This window comes from Salvelinus sp. IW2-2015, linkage group LG20 (assembly GCF_002910315.2).
Source record: "Salvelinus sp. IW2-2015 linkage group LG20, ASM291031v2, whole genome shotgun sequence".
Lineage (NCBI taxonomy): Eukaryota > Metazoa > Chordata > Actinopteri > Salmoniformes > Salmonidae > Salvelinus > Salvelinus sp. IW2-2015.
This window is the reverse complement of record NC_036860.1, coordinates 47,706,435-47,731,141: the sequence shown is the minus strand read 5'-3', so window position 1 is coordinate 47,731,141 and position 24,707 is coordinate 47,706,435. Positions and strand designations below refer to the sequence as shown.

Below are 24,707 nucleotides of genomic sequence, written 5' to 3'. Positions count from 1 at the left end.
TCCGTGGCTTAAAAACCAAGGTGTCATTGTACGCTGATGATTCATGTTTTCTTTTAAAACCACAATTAGAATCTCTCCACGGCCTCATAGAGGATCTAGATACTTTTGCTATCCTCTCTGGATTAAAACCAAATTATGATAAGTGACATTTTACGTCATGGATCACTAAAAAATGTAAATTTTACATTACTATGTAGTTTACCAATTAAATAGTCTGACGGAGATGTGGACATACTCAGTATACAAATCCCAAAAGAAGGAAATGATCTCACTCCAATGTTAAATTTTATTTGGAATGGCAAGCCAGGCAAAATTAAAAGGGCCTATTTATATAACGAATATGAATTTGGAGGGCAGAAATGATTACATATTAAAGCATTAGACTTCTCACTAAAGGCATCAGTCATACAAAAGTTATACTTAAATCCAAACTGGTTTTCTAGTAAATTGGTAGAATGTCTCATCCTATGTTCAAGAATGGCCTTTTTCCCTTTTTTCAGATTACACCTGCTCACTTTCGGTTGTTTGAAAAGGAAATAATCTCCAAAATATCTTAATTTTTTAAACAAGCCTTAGAAAGTTGGTTGCAATTTCAGTTTCATCCACCTGAAAAGACAGAACAAATAATACAACAAATATTGTAGTTGAACTCAAATATACTAATTTATTTATTTTTTAAACGTATTTTTCGAATTATTTTTTATTATTTTTAATTTCAGTGAATGATATCATAAATAGGACTGGTGGAGTTATGTGACACATGCAGCTAACACAGACATATGGAAATGTCTGCTCTACCCAAAATTACAACCAATTAATTGCAGCATTACCACAAAAATGGAAGAGGCAAGTAGAAGGGGAAAAAAGTAAGGAACTTGTATGTCGGCCCTGTATTAAAGAACATAAATGGTTAAAGAAAAGTGTGATAAATAAAAACACATACCAATTTCATTTAAGGACCAAAAAACTGACAGCTGTGCCATATAAATTGCAAAATAGTTGGGAAGAGATTTTCGATGTACCCATTCCATGGCACATGGTTTATGAATTGATACGCAAAACAACGCTGGATTCAAAACTTCAAATTTTTCAATTTAAATTACTATACAAAATTCTTGCAACCAATAGAATGTTATATATATGGGGGATACAATCTTCCCAGCTCTGCAGATTTTGCTGTGAGTAGGCAGAGTCATTAGATCATTTATTTTGGTATTGTCCATATGTAGCTCGTTTTTGGTCACAGGTCCAGGAATGGCTGAAGAGTTGCAACATTTGCCTAGAACTAACGCTGCAGATGGCAATACTGGATGATTTGAAAAGCCATAGTCAATCAATCAACAATATAATAATTATTTTATCAAAAATGTTCATTTTTAATGATTTTTATTTTTTATGTTCATTTTTACAATATGTAGAAGCTATGAGAATAGAAAGGTTCAGTACAGTTGAAAAATTGAAAAATATATGACAATTGAAAAATATATGGCAAATAGAAATCCAAAATGGATGGTGTTGAGAGACAGATGGGAGGGGTTGAATGGAGCTGAAGGATGGGACTAATAACAAGATATCCAATGTAAAACATACGGGGTCTGTAAAATGTATATAGGTTCAGACATTTTGTGAAATAACACAGTTACAAATATAAATCAAACTGGATGGACATCAGAAATAGAGGAAGGACTAAAAACAAACATACCTTATGATATCATAAGGTGAATGCACCAATTTGTAAGTCGCTCTGGATAAGAGCGTCTGCTAAATGACTTAAATGTAAATGTAAATGTAAACAAAATATAACTATTGTAAAATAGATTGTTTCTGTAAAATCTGTATAAGATGTATAAACTGAAGGTAGAAGCCTAAGTGTTATTGTTTATTCGTTTACTCCAATTGGCGGAAGGGTGGTAGGGTTTAAGGGGAATAATAAAGGTATATTAAAAAATATATATATGTATGTCTATATAGGTATGTGTATGTATATATGTGTATATGTATGCATATGTGTATGTGTATGTATATGGATATATATATTTACCCCCCCAAAATATATGGAGGATTGGAAATGATGCAGACAATTACATTGATGGAAGCAACAATCTTTCCGCAATACTAAACTGATCCACCCCTTAACAAAAAAAAAAATCCATCAGTCGAGCAGTGAATTTCAAAGACAGATTCAACCACAAAGACCAGGGAGGTTTTCTCTGTCAAGTTGGTTGTTGATCATTGCTAGACAGACATTTTTATGTCTTGTCATAGATTTTCATGTCGATGTAAGTCAAAGCTGAAACTATGCCACTCAGGAACATTCAATGTCGTCTTGGTAAGCAACTCCTGTGTATATTTGGCCTTGAGTATTAGGTTATTGTCCTGGTGAAAGGTGAATTTGTCTCCCTGTGTCGGTTGGAAAGCAGACTGAACCAGGTTTTCCTCTAGGATTTTGCCTGTGTTTAGCTCTTTTCCGTTTCTTTTTATCTAAAAAAAACCTCCCTAATCTTTGCCGATGACGAGCATATCCATAAAATGCAGCCACCACCATACTTCAATATATGAAGAGCGCCGAGGGATATTCAATGTCATCTACCAATAGGTGCCCTTCTTTGCAAGGCGACAGAGCTTGACGAGTTTAAAAAGGAATAATGGAATATATTATCAAAGACTCCAGTCACCCAAATCATACAGTTCTCTCTGCTACCTTACCGCAAGCGTTACCGGAGCGCCAAGTCTACAGTAGGTCCAAAGGGCTCCTTAACAGCTTCTACCCCCAAGCCATACGACTGCTGAACTATTAATCAAATGGCCACCCGGACTATTTACATTGACCCCCCCCCCCCCCACCCCTTTGTTTATACACTGTTGCTATTCGCTGTTTATTATCTATGCATAGTCACTTTACCCCTACCTACATGTACATATTACCTCGACTAACCTGTACCAACACACATCGACTCATTACCGGTACCCCTTGTATATAGCCTCGTTATTGTTATTTGTGTTACTTTTTAGTTTATTTTTTACTTCAGTATATTTAGTAAATATTTTCTTACCTCTATTTCTTGAACTGCATTGTTGGTTAAGGGCTTGTAAGTAAGCATTTCACGGTAAGGTCTACCTACACTTGTTGTATTCGGCGAATGTGACAAATAACATTTGATTTGATTTGAAATTGTACAATCCAGGTGTGCAAAGCTCTTAGAGACTTGTCCAAAAAGACTCACAGCTGTAATCGCTGCCAAAAGTGATTCTAACATGTATTGACTCTGAATACTTATCTAATCAACATATATTGTTTTATTTTTCATTAATCTATTTTTTATTTAATCGTTCTTCCACTTTGATATTAGAGTACTTTGGTGTAGATGAACAAATAAAAAGGATGTAATCCTAATTTGTACACAACAAAAGGTGGAAAAAGTCAAGGCGCTGAAGGCACTGTAATTGCCCAGAATGTATACAATTTATTTTGACCATTATCTTAGCACCACATGTAATGTTCCTATCACCATTTCTCACCCAAATTCTGCAGGTCATGCACTATACTGGTGCAACTCCAATCTTCTGACTGTATTTCATATTTCTTAAAGCAATTTAGACACACATTTTGGCTGTTTTCAAAGAATGTGGGAGATGAATCATACAAGCAGCTCTTTGTTATTTTTGCTATGTTGAACATTTAAAGGAGAGAAATAGCCTCCATTACCAGTGTTTTCACTGGTTGGGGACTTAACTCGCATCTATATTTCATACAGTACAATGATGTGTTGCCTAGTCTATAGGGATCATGTATTAAATTATGATCCACATAATTCACAAGGGTAACCTACAGTCAGATGAGATTAATTACTTATAACTGGTTGATATTCGTATAAAGTGTGACAATATATTTTTTTCAATTTTTCAATGAAACTGTAGCATCAAATTAACATGGTCTTCAGACCATTCTCATTGGCTATGAGAGATGGACTCATATGACGTAAAGTTTCCGGGTTGTCGCCTCTCTGTTGGAGGTTACTTTCGGTCATTCATCCTTCTGGGAATGTCTCTCTCACTTCTCGGTTTTTGAGGTAAGATTAGATTGACTATAGCTAGCATACAAGCTAGCTAGGGAAATGGCTAAGTAAACTGTCAGATAATATATGTTATCATCATAGCTATCTTATTTACAAAAATGTGTCAATATTGAATATTCTTAATATCCAGTGTACTGAAGTAGTAAGAAACAGCTAACGTTAGCAATGCCAACTTCATTTCTGTCTTTGTTTATGATCTGGCCAGGCTACTAGCCTACAAGCTAGGCTACACGTCGTTTTTAATTTTAATAACCAACAGCGCCCATTAATATCAAATACTTAAAGCGCATAATGGGTGTATTCCACGGTGGGTCTCTGTTTTCAAACATCACATTACAGAACATTTGCGGAACGCCAGTCACCAAATTATATTCCTCGTTGTCCCTCTAATTTTCATAATGATACCACGAAGCTAGCTACAAAAAAAGTCTTAATTTTGATATACCGGATTCTTTTTAGATATGTGAACAGCCTTACATTTGTTGGGAGAAATAGCACGACTATTATGTTTTTTCTTGAAGCTATGTCAACGGAGTTGACAGGTGCAGAGGTTACTTTTGGTCAGACAACGACATGGTCTCGCTCACTGGACCTTTATTTGATTTATTAATTTGATGTCCGTAAACTAAAAGGCATGTAACATTGCCTAATTGTAAAAAACGAATGAATGTTTGAGCAAACGATTTGATAGCCATGTGGGTTATATTACAGGTTTATACTAAAACGTTGGTGAATACTCGTTTCTGATTGGCTAGAATGGCATTCTAGAATAGACATTAAGTAAGGGATAATCGAGGGGCTATGCGTTCTCTGGAAAATAATGAACGACGTAGAATATGTGTTCCATATCACGCTAGCAGAGTGAAACTAACATTCCAGGGATTAGCATTTTTTTCCAGAGAAAGCATAGAGCCCCGAGTTGATTATCACTTTTATACTATTGCTATAATTGAACACATTTACCGCTAGAAATGGGTTCATTTGCTGGTAGAGATGTGTGCAACATCCACTGAAGTAGCTAACAAGTTTACTAGATAGTGACAGTAGTCGCCTTGGTAACCAAGCAAACAGACTTGCTAGTTTTAGCTAACCAAACCATCGGTCCTAGCTTGCTATTATGAAAATCTAATTCAACAATGCCAATAATGTTTTCCATTCGACTTTTGTTTCAGAAGCAGCTCAAACATAGAACATGTAAGAACTATATCCATTGAATTCTACCGTGCAAATATACTGTGGGTTATAGAGAAATAATGCATGCTCTAGAATGCCCTTCAAGCCAATCAGAAATGACTATTCAACAATGCCATGGTATAATTAAGCAAAAAGGCCTGAGGGGGTGTGGTATATGGCTAATAAACCATGGCTAAGGGCTGTTCTTAGGCACGACGCAACGTGGAGCATATTGGTGAATACCACAAACCCCTGAGGTGCCTTATTGCTATTATAAACGGGTTACCAACGTCATTAGAACAGTAAAAATACATGTTTTTGTCATCCTTGTGGTATACGGTCTGATATACCACGGCTGTCAGCCGATCAGCATTCAGGGCTCGAACCACCCAGTTTCTAAAACCAGATAATGGGACAGTTAGAAAAGGTATTGGGTCAGTTGGAAATGTTGGCTAGCTAGCTCGCAAGGCATAAGCACGTCGCCATGAAACATAAAGAACGAACAACTGCAGTCACGTCCATAAATATCGAACTAATCGAACGAACGACTGTGTCGCGTCTCTAGCAACCAAAAATATGAGAAAGTATGAATTTGCTTCGAAAAATGAAAATATCAACGAACACTTTTGGTAAATGTTTGCTTTAGTATTGTTTTCTTTGGCAACTGTGGTATAAGCGGGATAAACACCTCCGTTCTGTACATTCTGTACATTCTGTACATGGGGTGGCAGGTAGCCTAGTAGTTAGAGCATTGGGCCAGTAACCGAAAGGTTGCTAGATCGAATCCCCGAGCTGACAAGGTAAACATCTGTAGTTCTGCTCCTGAACAAGGCAGTTAACCCACCTCCGTCATTGTAAATAAGAATTTGTTCTTAACTGACTTGACTAGTTAAATAAAAACTAAAAACATTACCTTGGAAAAATTAACTCCGCAAAGTGGCGCATTGTCCATTATTTTCAAGGTAATGTCAGAGTTTATCCCTTACTTATATATGGGTTATACATGTGCGGATTATATTATATATGGGTTGTACATGTATGGTTTATATTATATATGGGTTATGCATGTATGGGTCATATTATATATGGGTTATACATTAAAACATTTTTTTTTTACCAAGAATGTTCAATACCAGTCCTGATAACAGGATAGAAAACTAATGCCAAGGTCTGGTGAACACACTTCAAGTCAGTCATCACCCTGTTTTGTATTGATACGGTTCTTGTGTTACAATTTGTACAGATGAGGAGTTTGATGTACAGTGTAGGCTTGTTTCAAGGCTTGAGGTACAGTACAGGTTTGTGTTGTTCTTTTTCTGCCATCTGTTTTATAGACACAGCAGTAGCATTGAATATTCTATCTAACAATACAACCTTGCCATTAGTCTTGATCCCACATTTCATGCATAACACAGTATTCTTCATTGTGTTAAAGGTCATTGACCTCATGCTATGACATGCTTCTACGTGGGTAGTAGTATCCTGTCTGATGATGAGGCAGTGGACATGTTTTTCTTGAAACAGCTGAAAGGATTTCACTGTTGCTGATTTGAAAGCGTTAGAGCACATCAAGAAAAATAATCATGTGGCTTGGATAAACATGTCTGTCTCCTCATTTCTTGGAATAGATTAAACTGAATCTGTGAACACAATGTTGTGTCAGTCAGTGTCAGTCTATGTAATGTGTATCACTATGAGCAACCAGCTGTGTTTGCGTAACAGTTTTAATAGATGTGGTCTCTGGAAATATAATGCAAAAAGGGTTAGTCACAGTCAGCCCTGAGTACGTTGAGATGAATACTGTAGAGAGGAACCGTATCACTTCCTGTCCAATACACTCTCCTATTGGATGAGAGCAGTTGTGGGTGGAAGCAGGAGAATGTATGTTAGCTCTTTGTGAGTGCAGCTGAGTTAACGAAAAACCGTAGACAGGGAGTGAAGAATAAACATCTTGTGTAGAATAAACAATATCTGGACCAGGCTTTTTGTTCAAGGAAAGAGGAAGAAGTGTGTTTTGTTAGCGTACCTCAGAACAGTAGGTAAGGTAACCAATTTCTTCTCTTGTTCATTCTACCGAAAGGTTTGCACTGTTTCGATCTGCTCATCACTGGTATAGCGTTTTTCAGAAGTGTGTGCATGTGTTAATTTTCTAAAGCCATTCAGACCATCTCTGAATTACCTCTCTTTTCAGGGGTAAACATTTATTCCTCTGACTAATGTTTTAGGCTCTCTGAAAATTATGATTTTGTTTAAAGAGCTGATATACCTGATAACGGATATCATTTCAATTAAGAGCAACGAAAGCGGTTGGAAGATTTTTTGGTGGGGGCATCATATCAAATGTAGAAATATAATATATTTAGAATGTAGATAATTTCTTCACACTAAGGAAGATATACTGATTGAAGGAGGAATTTGAATTTGTCCTGGCTGATTCATTTTGAGGTTGTGATGCCTGGGCAGTAAATGGGATTAGGCCAGATCAGTGGCACATGAGCAGTATAAGCCACTCACAGGCAGCATCCTGTGTGCTAAAGCACTTGAGCCTTCATTACTGTCTGGAGGGATGTCAAGTCACACAAGCATTCACCATCAGGGTAACATAGCAGATCATGATTCAAGCATGACGTGGCCTTTCTGTCATTTTACAAGTAATGATCCTGTCTAGACATGCTCAGCTGCTCGTTATAGTATCCGCAGCAAGATTAATTAGATAACATTTTTAATGGAATGTAGGTCTGATGTTTTGGGCACTTTTATTACAGTTTGAGTTGACCTGAAATGTTCCCCTTATCTCTGATGTCAAGATGCCCTCCATTAGACTACATTGTATTATAAGTGATTTGATATGGTTTTGTCAATGTTTTACTGGATAGTGGAATGGGATTTTTGTTTAGGCTTGGATGAAGTCCAGATTAAACTTTGGTGCCCTTTTTACCCTTTCCAGTGTGCTGGTTAGTGTTAGTTACCAAACTTTGCATCTTATATTTTACTGGGCAAGTCAGTTAAGAACAAATTCTTATTTTCAATGACAGCCTAGGAACAGTGGGTTAACTGCCTTGTTCAGGGGCAGAACCATAGATTTTTACCTTGTCAGCTCGGGGATTCGATCTTGCAACCTTTCGGTTACTAGTCCAACACTCTAACCACTAGGCTACCTACCACATCTGCACTGTTCTTCAAGTAAATGTGTGCATAGAGTCCTTGTCCATACAGTTGGTTAGTTTGTTTAACTTTGTAATCATTGGTTTTTGTTTGACATACATTTTAAAGTGAAAAAAAAACAGAGTCTGCATCACTCTGTTACCATGGAATTGCCCTCTTGCCAGTTGCCACCTTGGAGAATCTTGCGCAAAGAAATAATGTGTTCTTTGACTTACATGGAAATGTCTCTGGTTTGCACAAGGAAGTCGTTTTCAGTGATGTCATGACTCCTGAATAGTTTTCAGTGAAGTCATTTGGGTTTGCCTTTTTCGTGGGAAAAGACTGGGTGATGCACATATGCCATGACAGTGATCGAGGTTAGAATGTAGACGTATGTCGAAAGGGTTGCCAAGTGGCACCAGAAATGTGGCAATAGTAAGAAAGTAAAAGCCAAGTAACAAAATAAGACAGTAAATGACTACTTAAATGTTTATTTTTATTTTTTATTACCTGTAAAAGGTTAAGTAAGATTTCATGTATGCTGTCTCTGTCATCTAACCTAATCTAACCTCACCTCTTTGGCTTCATAACCACTCTGCTGAACTCTGCTCTGCAGTCTTTGTATTTCAGTCTCTTTATTTATAACATTCTCAAGGGGTATTTTCCTAGGGTAGACCTACTGAGCTATTTATTAACAACTTGTGTTGCTCATTCGAATTATTCTACCTTATAAATGTTTCTGTCTTAACCAAGGCACCATCAATTGGCATAAATACATACAGATACTCTTTCAGATTTTTTAAACACAGACCTAACATTCTTTCAGTTCTGGGAAATGATTGCACACTGCAAGCATCAATTATAGATAAGATAAAAGGTTGTCAAATCTGAACTGAAGTGAAGTTGACCAGACATGGGCCTAGATGTTTGTGTACAGCTGCAGCGGTCAGTGCAGTGCTCCAGTGAAACTCAGCTATTTTGTGCAGCAATATTTACCGGTGGTAAGGTATGTGTTAAATACCTTAGCAGCTTCTTGTTTGACACCCCCCCCCCCCTCCCCCCAAATAATAAAACACCTAGGTTTGGTGTGTTGCAATGTATGCTTTGACATGAAATGCATACAAGAAGCCTTCTTGAAAATGAATAAAGTCATTACTTTTGGCTAGTCTATAAATTAGATGTTGTATTATGCACAGTGCATGCTTGTGGCTACTGGCTAGCTCCTAGCTATTCCTTCAATATGACTACTGTTGGTTAAGTTCTGGGTCTATATGTGTTAGAAATGAGTAGTTCACCTGTGTTTATTCAGCTTCTCCCAATCATGATACATCCAAATAGTCAGTGAAGAAAACCCGAACACTGGAACTACTGTTGCTCGTTATCCTACGCATTCCAAGCCGCCGCGACAGATTCTTCGGTTTACGCGCAGAAAAGATTACAAAAGATTACAATATGACTAACATACTTCTCTTTCTCCATGTATTTTCTTCTTCCCCTGTGCTCAACAATTCTGGACCAATCACCCTGCTATAGAGCTAGCATCACAGACCTCTTGTGTCAAGCCTTTCCATTGAACCGTCTGGGTGCATGTGCTGCTACCTGTCCAATCTGTAATTACCGCCACCTGCTTTGGCAACCTTTCCATGACCTGAGAGCTGAGCATTCTGAACTCTCCCTGAAGCAGACACTTCTCCCTCAAGTCTCTCTTTCTCTCCACTTCTGCCTCACCTTCAACCATGACGTTCAAAGTTGACATGCATTACGTAGTCTTCTTGCCTGTGTACCTATTGATGTGGCTGTACACTCTCATCACGTTTATCCCATGGTATTTCCTCACTGATGCTGGGAAGAAGAAAACCATGGCAAAGAGAGAGAAAGCCAAGTCCACCACAGGCAAAGCAGAGGGCCCCTATCGTTGTGTGGAGAACTTTGACAACCTGGCCCGGGAGGACTTTGAGGGAAAGGACACTCTAGACAAGCTGTTTGAGCATGCAGTGCAGCGCTTCGGCAACGCAGACTGCCTGGGTACCAGGGAGCTCCTAAATGAGGAGAACGAGATGCAACCGAGTGGCAAGATCTTTAAGAAGGTAGAGTGATCACACCCACTCCATCGCACAAGAAACTAATTAGAGTGCAGTGAAGATTCTGTCAAATAAGTTACGTCAGTTATGCAACCTGAAGTGGGTTTGTATAACTTAATATAAAATCTAACTGTCCTAGATGAAATCCCCTCTTGTAGAGTAATTGACTCGAATGTCATAAACGGTTTCACTGGAAATAACTTGATTTGACTCTCCAGTGGGATATTTACCCCTGTGAAGTGAAGGCCCTTAGTAGAACCAACCCTAATGGACTGTTTCTGTTCTCTCTCCTCTGCTGCAGCTGATCCTGGGGGAGTACAGGTGGCTGTCCTATGACGAGGTGGACCAGATCATCAGTCATCTAGGTAGTGGACTGGCAGCCCTGGGCCAGCAGCCCAAGAGTACCATCGCCATCTTCTGTGAGACACGGGCAGAGTGGATGATCACTGCACAGGCCTGCTTCAGACGCAACTTTCCATGTAGGCACATAAAGTTCCACTAGTTTGCATTATAAAGATATTTCCTGTTAGGACAGCAATATTTGTGAAAACATTGTGTGTGTGCATGTGAACAACATGTTTGGTTGTGTTGCAGTGGTCACTCTGTATGCCACCCTGGGGGAGGAGGCAGTGGCCTATGGCCTGAATGAGTGTGGGGCCACTCACCTGATCACCAGCACAGAGCTACTGGAGACTAAACTCAAGGTAGGAGTCATCAGGGGAAATGCATGGTTCAGATTCTAGCCGAACTACACACTGCTGTTCTCATCTCCTCTATCTGTGGGAAAGAGAGCTATCTTTTTAGACAGGATGTGTGCAATCACCTCTGTAGATCAAGGAGGAATTTAAAATTAGCCATGGGGTGTTTGTGTGTGAACTGAGGTGTGTCATTACTGAAAATGGCGCCGGAGAAGATGGCTGACGTTTTACGTGCTCCTAACCAACTGTGCTATTTTGTTAGTTTTTTTGCGTCGTTTGTAACTTATTTTTTACATAATATTGCTGCTACTGTCTCTTATGACTGAAAATAACTTCTGGATATCAGAACAGCGATTACTCACCTCGAACTGGAATAAGCTTTTTTCTTTAACGAGTCCGACACGAAGGATATACTGCTTTCTCGGGAACGGGCCCAAATCCCCGTCATTTGCGTGAAGAAAATATGGAGAAAAGGGGGCGGAGGTCAGGTTGCCTTCTGAGAATTCGTAGGCGAGCGAGTAAACCTCCTCTACCATCCGTTCTATTGGTCAACGTGCAATCATTGGAAAATAAAATCGATGACCTACGATTAAGATTATCCTACCAACGGGACATTAACTGTAATATCTTATGTTTCACCGAGTCGTGGCTGAACGACGACATGGATAAAATAAAGCTGACGGGATTTTCCATCCACCGACAGAACAGTGAAGCTACGTCTGGTGAGACGAAGGGTGGGGGTGTGTGTCTATTTGTTAATAACAGCTGGTGCGCGATGTCTAATATTAAAGAAGTCTCAAGGTATTGCTCGCCTGAGGTAGAGTACCTTACGATAAGCTGTAGACCACACTATCTACCAAGAGAGTTGTCATCTATATTATTCGTAGCTGTCTATTTACCACCACAAACCTAAGACCGCACTCAACCAACTCTATAAGGCCATAAGCAAACAAGAAAATGCTCATTCAGAAGTGGCGCTCCTAGTGGTCGGGGACTTTAATGCAGGAAAACTTAAATCCGTTTTACCTAATTTCTACCAGCATGTCATGTGAAACCCAGAGGGGAAAAAACTCTAGACCACCTTTACTCCACACACAGAGATGCATACAAAGCTCTCTCCTGCCCTCCATTTGGCAAATTTGACCATAATTCTATCCTCCTGATTCCTGCTTAAAAGCAAAAATTAAAGCAGGAAGTACCAGTGACTCGCTCAATACGGAAGTGGTCAGATGACGCGGATGCTACGCTACAGGACTGTTTTGCTAGCACAGACTGGAATATGTTCCGGGATTCATCCAATGGCATTGAGGGGTATACCACCTCAGTCACCAGCTTCATCAATAAGTGCATTGATGACCTCGTCCCCACAGTGACCGTACGTACATATCCCAACCAGAAGCCATGGATTACAGGCAACATCCACATCGAGCTAAAGGAGCAGGACACTAATCCGGACACTTATAAGAAATCCCGCTATGCCCTCAGACGAACCATCAAACAAGCAAAGTGTCAATACAGGATTAAGATTGAATCCTACTACACCTGTTCTACATTTACATTTAAGTCATTTAGCAGACGCTCTTATCCAGAGCGACTTACAAATTGGTGCATTCACCTTGTTCTCACGCTCATTGGATGTGGCAGGGCTCGAAAACTATTACGGACTACGAATTGAAACCCAGAAGCAAGCTGCCCAGTGATGCGAGCCTACCAGACGAGCTAAATGCCTTTTTATGCTCGCTTCGAGGCAAGCAACACTGAAGCATGCACGAGAGCACCAGCTGTTCTGGACTACTGTGTGATAACGCTCTCGGTAGCCGATGTGAGCAAGACCTTTAAACAGGACCTGTACTCAAAGCATGCGCGGACCAACTGGCAAGTGTCTTCACTGACATTTTCAACCTCTCCCTGACTGAGTCTGTAATACCTACATGTTTCAAGCAGACCATAATAGTCCCTGTGCCCAAGGAAGCGAAGGTAACCTGCCTAAATGATTACCGCCCCGAAGCACTCACGTCGGTAGCCATGAAGTGCTTTGAAAGGCTGTTCATGGCTCACATCAACAGCACCCTCCCGAATACCCTAGAGCCACTCCAATTCGCATACCGCACCAACAGATCCACAGATGACGCAATCTCAATCGTACTCCACACTGCCCTTTCCCACCTGGACAAAAGGAACACCTATGTCAAATCAAATAAAAATGTATTGGTCACATACACATGGTTAGCAGATGTTAATGCGGGTGTAGCGAAATGCTTGTGCTTCTAGTTCCGACCGTGCAGTAATATCTAACAAGTAATCTAACAATTTCCCAACAACTACCTTATACACAAGTGTAAAGGAATGAATAAGAATATGTACATATAAATACACGGATGAGCGATGGCCGAACGCCATAGGCAAGATGCAGTAGATGGTATAGAGTGCAGTATATACAGTGGGGAGAACAAGTATTGGATACACTGCCGATTTTGCAGGTTTTCCTACTTACAAAGCATGTAGAGGTCTGTAATTTTTATCATAGGTACACTTCAACTGTGAGAGACGGAATCTAAAACAAAAATCCAGAAAATGACGTATGATTTTTAAGTAATTAATTTGCATTCCGTCTCTCACAGTTGAAGTGTACCTATGATACAAATTACAGACCTCTACATGCTTTGTAAGTAGGAAAACCTGCAAAATCGGCAGTGTATCAAATACTTGTTCTCTCCACTGTACATATGAGATGAGTAATGTAGGGTATGTAACATTATATAAAGGGGCATTGTTTAAAGTGACTAGTGATACATTTATTACATCCAATTTGTAATTATTAAAGTGGCTAGAGATTTGAGTCAGTATGTTGGCAGCGGCCACTCAATGTTAGTGATGGCAGTTTAACAGTCTGATGGCCTTGAGATAGAAGCTGTTTTTCAGTCTCTCGGCCCCAGCTTTGATGCACCTGTACTGACCTCGCCTTCTGGATGATAGCGGGGTGAACAGGCAGTGGCTCGGGTGGTTGATGTCCTTGATGATCTTTTTGGCCTTCCTGTGACATCGGATGGTGTAGATGTCCTGGAGGGCAAGAGAATGCTGTTCATTGACTACAGCTCAGCGTTCAACATCATAGTGCCCACGAAGCTCATCACTAAGCTAAGGATCCTGGGACTAAACACCTCCCTCTGCAACTGGATCCCGGACTTCCTGACAGGCTACCCCCAGGTGGTAAGGGTAGGCAACATCACGTCTGCCACTCTGGTCCTCAACAATGGAGTGTGTACTTAGTCCCCTCCTGTACTCCCTGTTCACCCACGACTCCGTTGCCAAACACGACTCCAACACCATCATTAAGTTTGCTGACGACAGCCTATAGGGAGGTGGTCAGAGACCTGGCAGTGTGGCGCCAAGACAACAACCTCTCCCTCAATGTGAGGAAGACAAAGGAGCTGATCGTGGACTACAGGAAAAGGCGGGCCGAACAGGCCCCCATTAACATCGACGGGGCTGTAGTGGAGCGGGTCGAGAGTTTCAAGTTCCTTGGTGTCCACATCACCAACGAACTATCATGGTCCAAATACACCAAGACAGTCATGAAGAGGGCACGACAAAACCTTTTGCCCCTCAGGAGACTGAAAAGATTTGGCATGGGTCCCCAGATCCTCAAAAAGTTCTACAGCTGCACCATTTTGAGCATCCTGACCGGTTGCATCACTGCCTGGTATGGCAACTGCTTGGCATCTGACCGTAAGGCGCTACTGAGGGTAGTGTGTACGGCCCAGTACATCACTGTGGCCAAGCTTCCTGCCATTCAGGACATATATAATAGGCGGTGTCAGAGGAAAGCCCAGAAAATTGTCAGAGACTCCAGTCACCCAAGTCATAGGCTGTTTTCCCTGCTACCGCACGGCAAGCGGTACCGGAATGCCTAGTCTAGGACCAAAAGGCTCCTTAACAGCTTCTACCCCCAAGCCATAAGACTGCTGAACAATTAATCAAATGGCCACCAGACTATTTACACTGACACCCCCCCATTTATTTGTTACACTGCTGCTACTCGCTGTTTTTTATTTGGGCTCCAGAGTCGCACAGCAGTCTAAGGCACTGCATCTCAGTGTTAGAGGCATCACTACAGACACCCTGGTTTGAATCTGGACTGTATCACAACCGGCAGTGATTGGGAGTCCCATAGGGCGGTGCACAATTGGCCCAGCGTCGTCCGGGTTTGGCCGGTGTAGGCCGTCATTGTAAATAAGAATTTGTTTCACATCTATGCATAGTGACTTTACCCCTACCTACATGTACAAATTATCCTCGACTGACCTGTAACCTTGCACACTGACTCGGTACCGGTACCCCCTGTATATTTCCTCTTTATTGTGTTTTTTTATTTTATTTTTTACTTTAGTTTATTTGGTAAATATTTGATTAACTCTTCTTGAACCGCACTATTCATTAAGGGCTTGTAAGTAAGCATTTCATTACCGTGAAATGCTTACTTACAAGCCCTTAACCTACAGTGCAGTCGACACAGCGCATGTGACAAACAAAGTTTGATTTGAAAAACAAATACTGATGTCATTGAAACTTGAATGAACCCTAAAGGCATTTAGGACACGAGAGCTGAGATTACTCATGTCTAGACAATGATGTGTCTTCTTGTGTCTTTGACAGAGTATTTTGCCAGAAATGCATAACCTGAAGCACGTTATCTATGTGGACAACAAGAGCATCAGAAGGACGGGTTACCCAGAGGGCATTCAGATCCACAGCATGCAGGCAGTACAAGAGCTGGGATCCAAACCTGACAACTGTACGTGGAAACATCAACAAAACTATGCATGTACAAAACACACAGGTCACACTGTTGGGTCACTCTGTTAAGTCACCCTGTTATGTCAAACAGTGTTTGCTCTGAAACGTGAGTTTACATATGGCTCAGATGGCATTGTAGCGATGGTAAAATGTCTAAGCAGCTAGTGAAGTATAATATGCACATATGCTGGCAGTTTAGTTTAGTCCCACAATGTAGTAAAGAATGTTTGTACTGTCCTGAACTGTACCATTTATTTTCTAAGCATTATTAAGTGATGTGTCCCCATGTGCTCCTGGCAGTGAGTATAGCTGTGCAGCGGCCCCAGCCCACAGACCTGGCTGTGGTCATGTACACCAGCGGCTCCACAGGACAACCCAAAGGAGTCATGATCATCCACAGCAATCTTATTGCTGGCATGACGGGCCAGTGTGAGAGGATCCCAGGCCTGGGGTGAGCAGAGCACTCTACCACAGGGCTTCTAGTATCTAACCACCATTTAACTAGGCTGGTCAGGTCTCTGCATCTGACATGGGGATTTGACGCAATGTTTTAAAGACAGCAGACAAACAGTGTAATGTGCTCATGATAACCATGCCTAAACTTATTTACTCATGCGATCTTCCTCCTTAACTTGATAATTAGACAGTATTGTCAAAGTGCATAACCACTTCCTTATTTTTGTATAATGTTGTGCATGGTTACAGACATTGAAGATGTTCTCTCATCTTCATATTGCTTACAGTAGTGTGATGTGTTTGTGCCCATGTGCAGGCCGAAGGATACCTACATTGGCTACCTGCCTCTAGCTCATGTGCTGGAGATGACTGCTGAGATCTCATGTATGACGTACGGCTGCAGAATTGGCTACTCTTCCCCACAAACACTCTCTGACCAGGTAATAGACTCAGCAGTTTGATATAAAGAGATATCTTTTCTTATGGATTTGTTTTATTTTATTGCAAAGTGGGCAACAATCTAATGTTATTTTTATTGCTTCTCTTTTGCAGTCAACAAAAATCAAGAAAGGCAGTAATGGAGACTGCTCTGTGTTGAGGCCTACTCTGATGGCAGCTGTTCCGGTAAGAACGAACATCCTTCCTTAATCTTTTTGCTTATCACTGATTTGTTAGTGTTTTATAAAATAGGGATGTGCATGGTTATTTGAATATCTGAATGGACGTAGTATTCTAATACTTGTGTGAGTGTAATGTTTTGCTCCCGAAAAATTATAGGCCAATTTTAACCTGACTCTAACACTGAAAAGGGTTTTTCTAAATGAAATGTAAATATCCATGTGACTTTGTTACATACAAGGATAGACCATGTCATTTCAAGTTATTAATTTAATAAAACAAATCTTTCAATGTAGTTATTATGATGGCACCCCATAAAAAGACCTGTAGCCCATCAATTGCCTTCACGTAGCTTGTTGGCCAATCAAAGCGGCAAAGAGGTTCAATGTGTAGCACGTGTAGTGAAAGTTCACTAATGCAATGCAAGATGGAATGAATTACTGAATTACAAGTTAGTGAAATGAGAAGGTGTAGGCTACAATGAGCAACCAACAGGTAGTTTGTTGTTGTTTTATCTGAATGGGGTTGTGCAGCATGTGGACTCCATTAGCTTAGCTAGCTTCTCTAGGCTTCTCCCAGCCCTTGTTCATGACTCTGCTCTATTACATTACACATAAGTCATTGGACGAAGGCGTCTTCTGTACGGGGGAGTTTTGTTAAGAGCCCTGACGCTCGGTCTGAACATTAACACACATCGCTTGAGGTACGGTTTTGGAAGCATAAGGACCTTATTTCATATCAGCAAGAAATCATTTTCAAAAAACAGAAAGTTTAAATTAATACACACCTTTTATTGTGCTAGGCTACTCCAGTCAAGACAGATTGTCTTGTTATATGGGATGACAAATAACATTGTGGCTGCTACAAATAAATGTTAGCTAGTCTTGACTGTAGCCGAGTTACCTTGGTGTCTTTCTCTCTCTCTCTGTCTGCTCGCTACACACACCACCGCATTTAACCTCAACGGCTGTATTTCAAATATCCGCATATCCGACAAAAATGTATGATACTATTTGAATAGTGACATTATTTCAAACCCACATCCGTACTATAAGGCTGGTTTCTTTACAGATTTTTATAGGTCAGGTTTAGAGGACATCCTCGAACAGGTGATGTTGGTTCTTTGATAACTATCCTGCAGCTTTGATTTCCTCTGTAGAGAAAGTGGAAGCAGACATATGGATAAGGTAAAAAGAAAAACCGTCACAAACTGATGTGTGAAGTTGATCTTTTCTGTTTATTGTATCTTATCTGTCAGGAAATAATGGACCGCATCTACAAGAATGTGATGAACAAGGTGCAGGAGATGAGCTATGTGCAGAGGACACTGTTCAAACTGGGCTACAACTACAAACTGGAGCAGATCAAAATGGGCTACGATGCCCCTCTCTGCAACTTGTGAGTAAATTGTATGTGAGGACACAAACACATATACACATACCAGCATGTTCCCAGCTGATGTACACAATCCTGTTACATGCACATGGCTATCTATAGAGATAAAATCCCTGATACAAGGTCAGTGCATAAAGACATAAACATTGATTAATGTCAGTACATAAAAACATAAACATTTCCAACATGCCATTACAGTACTTGGAAGTAAGAGATATAGCTAGGCCTTATCAAACTACATGGGTTTTTCAAAGCTGTATAGATTTGTCCTCTGGAATCTATATATTTTAAATGTACGCTTGTATTTTGACTGGTTTTGGTTCCCCCTTTTTGGCAACAATATTTTCTTGTCTACCAGACAAGACAAGTTTCCTTTCCCCATTTCTTGGTATCAGCATGACCGAGACATTGGCCTCTAGTCACCCTCTCAACTTTTTTAGTTTTTGTTGCCAATTTTACTCTATCGGATTCTAATAAATAGGCTACAAGTGTGTCACTTCCACTGCAAGTCTAATGTGCCCTAGTTCTGAGATGGCAGAGACCAATGACAGGATCAGAATCTGTATACATCATCATAACATGCAACAACCTGCATCATTACAAGCTGCTTATCAGGGATCAGACAGTGAAACTGTATCAGTAAGCATGGACCAATTGGCATCTTGATAAACTAGTAAGTAGTAATACGTACATTTCTCTCCTCTGCTCCGTCAGGCTGCTGTTTAAGAAGGTGAAGGCTCAGCTGGGAGGGAACATCAGGATGATGCTGTCAGGAGGGGCGCCCTTGTCCTCCGCCACACAGCGATTCATGAACATCTGCTTCTGCTGCCCTGTGGGACAAGGCTACGGCCTCACAGAGACCTGCGGAGCAGGTACCATCACAGAGGGTGAGTCATGGCAAGGCACAGCCACGGACTACTACTGCTGGGGTCCTTTGCTAATGATATTCACCCTGGAAGTGGTATCATTACCAAGTGCACCCTTGGTTCCTTCACTAGCAGAGTAGTAGTAGTGTGTAGGGGAATGGTGGGAGCTCTGTCATTTGAGAATTTTCACCATTGTGTTTTTTGGGGGAAATTATACCTATGCATTCTATGGTAAATTTTGGCTTTAGCCAAGACAAGGTCTTTGAGAAAATGCTACTGCTCAGGCTTTTATATATGTTAAGGTGCCCTGAGGGTTTCATGTCTTTAAACACACATGCTTTCAGAGATAGATGTCTTTGTTCAAGCCCCAACCTGTGAAACGTTCTGTGGTACTGGGATCGTGGATGACAAAGGAATGACAGCTATACTAAATATAACTGTTTTGCGTCAATCGGCTTTGCTGTATAGGTACGCAGGTATCAGTCATTTTTCAGTGCATTGTAAATGTGGAAGGATATGCTTGTGTGACGCTACGCAGCAGTATACGAGTGTGAAATAAATGGCCAAATGATGCCAAATAACCACCGGGGACGATTTTATAAGGCCATATTATTTAAGAGGACCTCAGGACAGGGTTCTCAGTTTCGTTTAACACTCTTGCAAGGCAGAGGATAATGTACAAGTTCTTAGTTTAAAAACAAATAACATTATTTTATAACAAATCAATGTTTGCAAACATTTGATTTTCCTCATAGCTCAAAGCAGTGAATGAACTAAATATGACAGTGTTATAATTGTGATTCTCCCACCACACTGTTTTTTGTCTCCGGTCAATCTGAAGTACAAGTGTGTTAGCTGTTTATTCACCTGCCCGCAGTTGCTAATAACACATTCGCAACCGCCCAACTATATGTGATAAAGTGAAAATCTGTGGCCCGCTGCATTATGTTAGGCCATGTGAGAGGTTATAGACTTAGCCTACAGTCAGTGTTGAGATTTCAGTTACTATTCCATTTAACCCATCTGAACACTACAGTTCCCATCTTGTGACTGTCTAATTTGTATAGCGCTTCACAATCATCACACAATATAGCCGCTATTGTCAACCTCTTCTACCACTTCACCAAATCTTTCCCAAACATTACAGTTCTGGCCCTCCCTTAATGTTTTTAATTAAACTCTGACATTGTTCTTTTTGCCTCCGTGGATCGACGTACATTTTTTCTGCCCGTCTTCCCTGAAGCATTTGGTGATTGGCGTGTGTAGGCTAATGTTAGACCCTAAAGCTTAGGCTTTTGTACCCTTGTCTAAAGCCAGATAAAAAGTAACCAAAGAAAAACCTTAATGTAGCCTATTCTGTCGATATGAATTACACAATTGTATATTTGAGTCAACCCGCACATCACTAACGTGTGTATCTTGCTCTTTGCCTTAGAAGTGCATGAGCGTAAGCACTGACGCTTATTCTTTAATGAGAAAACCTTGAATATTCCCAGACTGGTTTTTAGTAGGCCGGGTTGCAGCCTACTACTGGCATCAGATATTAAACTCTACATGGGACTATTTTATTTATTTTGTGAGTGTGTGTTTCCTCTCTCCAGTGGCAGACTACAGCACTGGGAGAGTAGGAGCCCCCCTCATCTGCTGTGAGGTCAAACTACGAGACTGGGTTGAGGGTAAGTAATAAAACCTATGGACACACATACACAAACTTATTTGTGAATATTTTTGATAAAGTGTACTGCGCTGTTGAGGAGAGCTTGCAAGTAAGCATTTCATTGTATCAGTTACACCATGTATCATGTGCTCATGACAAATACATGTTGATTATGACACACCTATAGTATGTGTATCACAGATGGCTTGGACATCCTCGTTTTGTAGCTGCCCAATTTGCCTCCTTTGCGTGTTGTTACCGTATTTTCATGTGGCTCTCATGAGCCAATTTAGCTTCCATGTGGTTAGTTTTTTTCTGGTCCAAACAATACTCTATACAGCTATTCTCTCCGACCATGCCTCACTCTTATATTCCCACTGTGTTCCCAAGGCGGATACACCAGCCAGGACCAGCCCCACCCCCGTGGAGAGATCATGATTGGTGGGCCCAACGTTACCATGGGTTACTATAAGAGTGAGCACCTGAACAATGACTTCTGGGTGGATGAGCAGGGCCAGAGGTGGTTCTGTACCGGGGACGTGGGGGAGATTCACCCTGATGGCTGTCTGCAGATAGTGGGTGAGTGGCTGAGAGTTGGAGAACGCCTGAATAATAACACCAATGTGCACTGAGCACTGATCAGCTGCCTCTTCAACACTTTATGACCATGAGGCAATACTGTCATAAACAATTCAAATGGATGTAAACAGTGCTACCTGCCATAACCTCTCAGGAGAAGATGTAGACAACACTATGCTGACATACTTTAGTGTTCTCACTGACCCTCTCTGCTCTGTTTGTTCCATGTAGACCGTAAGAAGGACCTGGTCAAACTGCAGGCTGGAGAATACGTGTCCTTGGGGAAAGTGGAGTCTGCTCTGAAAAACTGCCCCCTTATTGAAAACATTTGTGCATATGCAAACAGGTATCTCTTCTGTCTGCTTTACTATATACCATACACTTCTTTACATAGGACAGAACGCTATTACATTGACACCACATGCATTTGTGGTTATTCTACATGTATCACCCTGAAAACATATTTAATGTTCATGCTCAGGTCTAGTCTGTATCATTTTTWAAAAATTCTCTTGCTTTTAGTGACCAGAACTATGTGATAAGCTTTGTGGTACCGAACCAGAAGCAGCTGACAATTCTGGCCAATAAGAACGGCATCAGTGTCGCCTGGGAGGAGATCTGTAACCACCCGGCCATGGAGAAAGAGGTCTTGAAGGCCATCAAAGAGGTGGCTACCTCAAGTAAGGCTGACACTTACTCTATGACACATATCCTGTTAACTTGATTAACCAGATGGATAATAACCTAGAACTATAAGACACATAATTTTAGTGTGTGACAATACAGGGCTTTGTTCAGGCCATGTTTATCCCTTTTATATTAACCATTGTGTTTTCCTCCCCATCAGTCAAACTGCAGCGTTTTGAGATCCCAGTGAAAGTGCGTCTGAGCCCAGAGCCCTGGACCCCTGAGACTGGCCTGGTGACGGACGCATTCAAACTGAAGAGGAAGGAGCTGAAGAACCACTTCCAGACTGATATCGAGAGAATGTACGGAGGGAAGTAGAGCCACTATCTGATCTAACCTAAGAACGGTTTCCTGACAACTTTCACCAGTGAAATGAGTGGGTGCGTGTCTGAATGTGTGTGTATGCTTGCGTGCGAGTGCATATGCTTCAACGCACGTGTGAAACTCATTCCACGGCGGGCTGAGTGTCTGCGGGATTTCACTCATCCCTTGTACTTTATTGATGAAATAAGGTCACTAATTYMTAAGGAACTCACCTCACCTGGTTGTCTGTCTTAATTGAATGGAAAAATCTAAAACCTGCAGATACTTTGCCAACTATGGAATGAGTTTGACACCCTGCTTCAAAGCATTCTGTCTGTGAACTGTAGAATTGTCTTTCCACGTCATCTCTTTTGTCACATTATGAATGTCAGTCCATAAAGTTCAGCACAGAAGGATCAGCTGGTTAGTTATGGCTATTTGTGTTGGAGATCGCACAGCGTTGTGTAAAACGCCATTCGAATGCAAGTCTTGTATTTGCATATTGTAATTTGCCTTTGGGATTTATTATGACATGTCCGTAAATACTACTATTTTTGTGTCTAATTGAGGTAGGAGTCATAATGAGATTTGCTCAACTCCTGAGTCGTCTCTTCTCTGGCCTCCTTTTGAAAAAGATCAACATAATTGATGAAAACATTTTTGCTGCCCCCTAATGAGCAAGCCCCCACAGTGCTGCTGTATAAATTGTTTACTTGTTCTGTACATAGGATCACATTACTGCCACGCAACTGCCGAGCCCTCACAATCCTTTAGGCTATTGCACATAGATCAAATCTGAGTGTAACTTTGGCCATTTCTGTCACCTGTGCTTGTATCATTTATGTTTTCATGTTTTGAACCTGCTCATGACATTGTTATAGTAACACAACCCAACCCAACCCAAGTATGTCACAGATTTTTCAGATACTAGGTAAATGGTTAATGTCATACTTGCTGTGTTACAGCATGGATTATCATTTTTATTTGAGCAAAAATTAAGATAGTCCTTTAGCCTTCTTTTTTCATGCTGATCTCTTCCTACAACTCTGTTGTCTACTGTACAATATTTATAGACTTAGATAATGTTTCAAGTCATATTTATAATGTACTGTAATAGTTCTACATTTCTGACCTATGGATATGCCAACTTAATAGCCTATACTCTTAAATAATTTGACATTTTGTGACATACAGATATGAAATACTCAATATAATTCAATGCAATTTTTTCATTATATGATGTTGAAAATACTATTGAGTTGCATGTGTAAAGAACTTATATTTAAAATATTTTATATGTATATTAAGGTCATGTTAAACGTTGAACCATTTTACATTTTTTGGATGAATTTGTACTGTTGAACTGTTTAAAGGTCACAATTGTGCTTCTTGAAACTTTGTGTGGAACCTTAATGAAAATGCTGTGTATCGGCAAGTTTGCTTTATCATTCGGAAGCTGTTTAACGTGGCATATAATGCAGTAGAAGAGAATTGATGGGGTCGTGACAACTGAAACGTGCAAATCAATGCCAAAAATAATATTACAGGATGCATTGCATTCATAACATATAATACAATTTAACGATTTTGCAAATATCTTCAATGGCCAACACATTGGGATGAAACATACACTGTTCATATTAGCCATGATACCACTCCGATCCATTGAGTCCTATGTTCCAATAGGATTGAGAAAGGTCCAAAAAAATGTTTGTGAAGGTTTTATTATTCTTATACTCAGGGTTCCATGCACCAAGAATGCGACTGCAGTAGTATTTATTTTGAGACCAACCTTTAATCTTATTATGTTAATTGTGAAGCACTTAGGTTGTGTTTACAATGGCAGCCCAATTGTGATATTTTTTCCACTAATGGTCTTTTGACCAATCCCATCAGATCTTTTCACATCAGAGCTTTTTCAGAGCTGATTGGATTAATCAAAATACCAATTAGTTAAAACAAGTTCAGAATTGGGCTGCCTGTGTAAATGTAGCCTTCTTCTCTCTCCATTTATATTGATGTTTTGTTAATTTGTATTATTTATTCAAATCTGTTAATATGTGAATGAAACTGTGTGATAGGGTTGGGCAGTGTGTACCTTCTGGTTATGTCATTTGAAAGTACATATTCTTTTTATATGAACATATTAAAGCTTTCTGCCCACTGTAAAATGTTTA

At 40.4% G+C, this 24,707-nt stretch overlaps 1 protein-coding gene and 1 long non-coding RNA gene across 6 annotated transcripts in view; one reads left to right on the top strand and one right to left on the bottom strand.

Annotated features, from left to right (window-relative positions):
- LOC139029454 (uncharacterized) overlaps window positions 1-24,707 on the bottom strand; it is an 83,942-nt gene that overhangs the window by 16,750 nt on the left and 42,485 nt on the right. The window lies entirely within an intron of this gene.
- On the top strand, window positions 3,998-24,701 carry LOC111980457 (long-chain-fatty-acid--CoA ligase 4). Of its 5 annotated transcripts, none has more exons than XM_024011191.1 (15): window positions 3,998-4,070; window positions 9,927-10,480; window positions 10,776-10,953; window positions 11,069-11,178; window positions 15,829-15,967; window positions 16,270-16,420; window positions 16,742-16,865; window positions 16,978-17,049; window positions 18,302-18,441; window positions 19,153-19,325; window positions 20,906-20,980; window positions 21,352-21,540; window positions 21,772-21,886; window positions 22,063-22,220; window positions 22,388-24,701. In XM_024011191.1, exons 2-15 carry the CDS (start codon window positions 10,130-10,132, stop codon window positions 22,543-22,545), a joined length of 2,133 nt encoding a protein of 710 aa, XP_023866959.1. In that variant the 5' UTR covers window positions 3,998-4,070; window positions 9,927-10,129; the 3' UTR covers window positions 22,546-24,701. The 5 variants fall into 5 exon arrangements, with proteins under 5 accessions (XP_023866959.1, XP_023866960.1, XP_023866961.1 ...); XM_024011192.1 differs by having other exon boundaries at window positions 4,004-4,070; window positions 10,244-10,480; XM_024011193.1 differs by having other exon boundaries at window positions 4,013-4,070; window positions 10,247-10,480.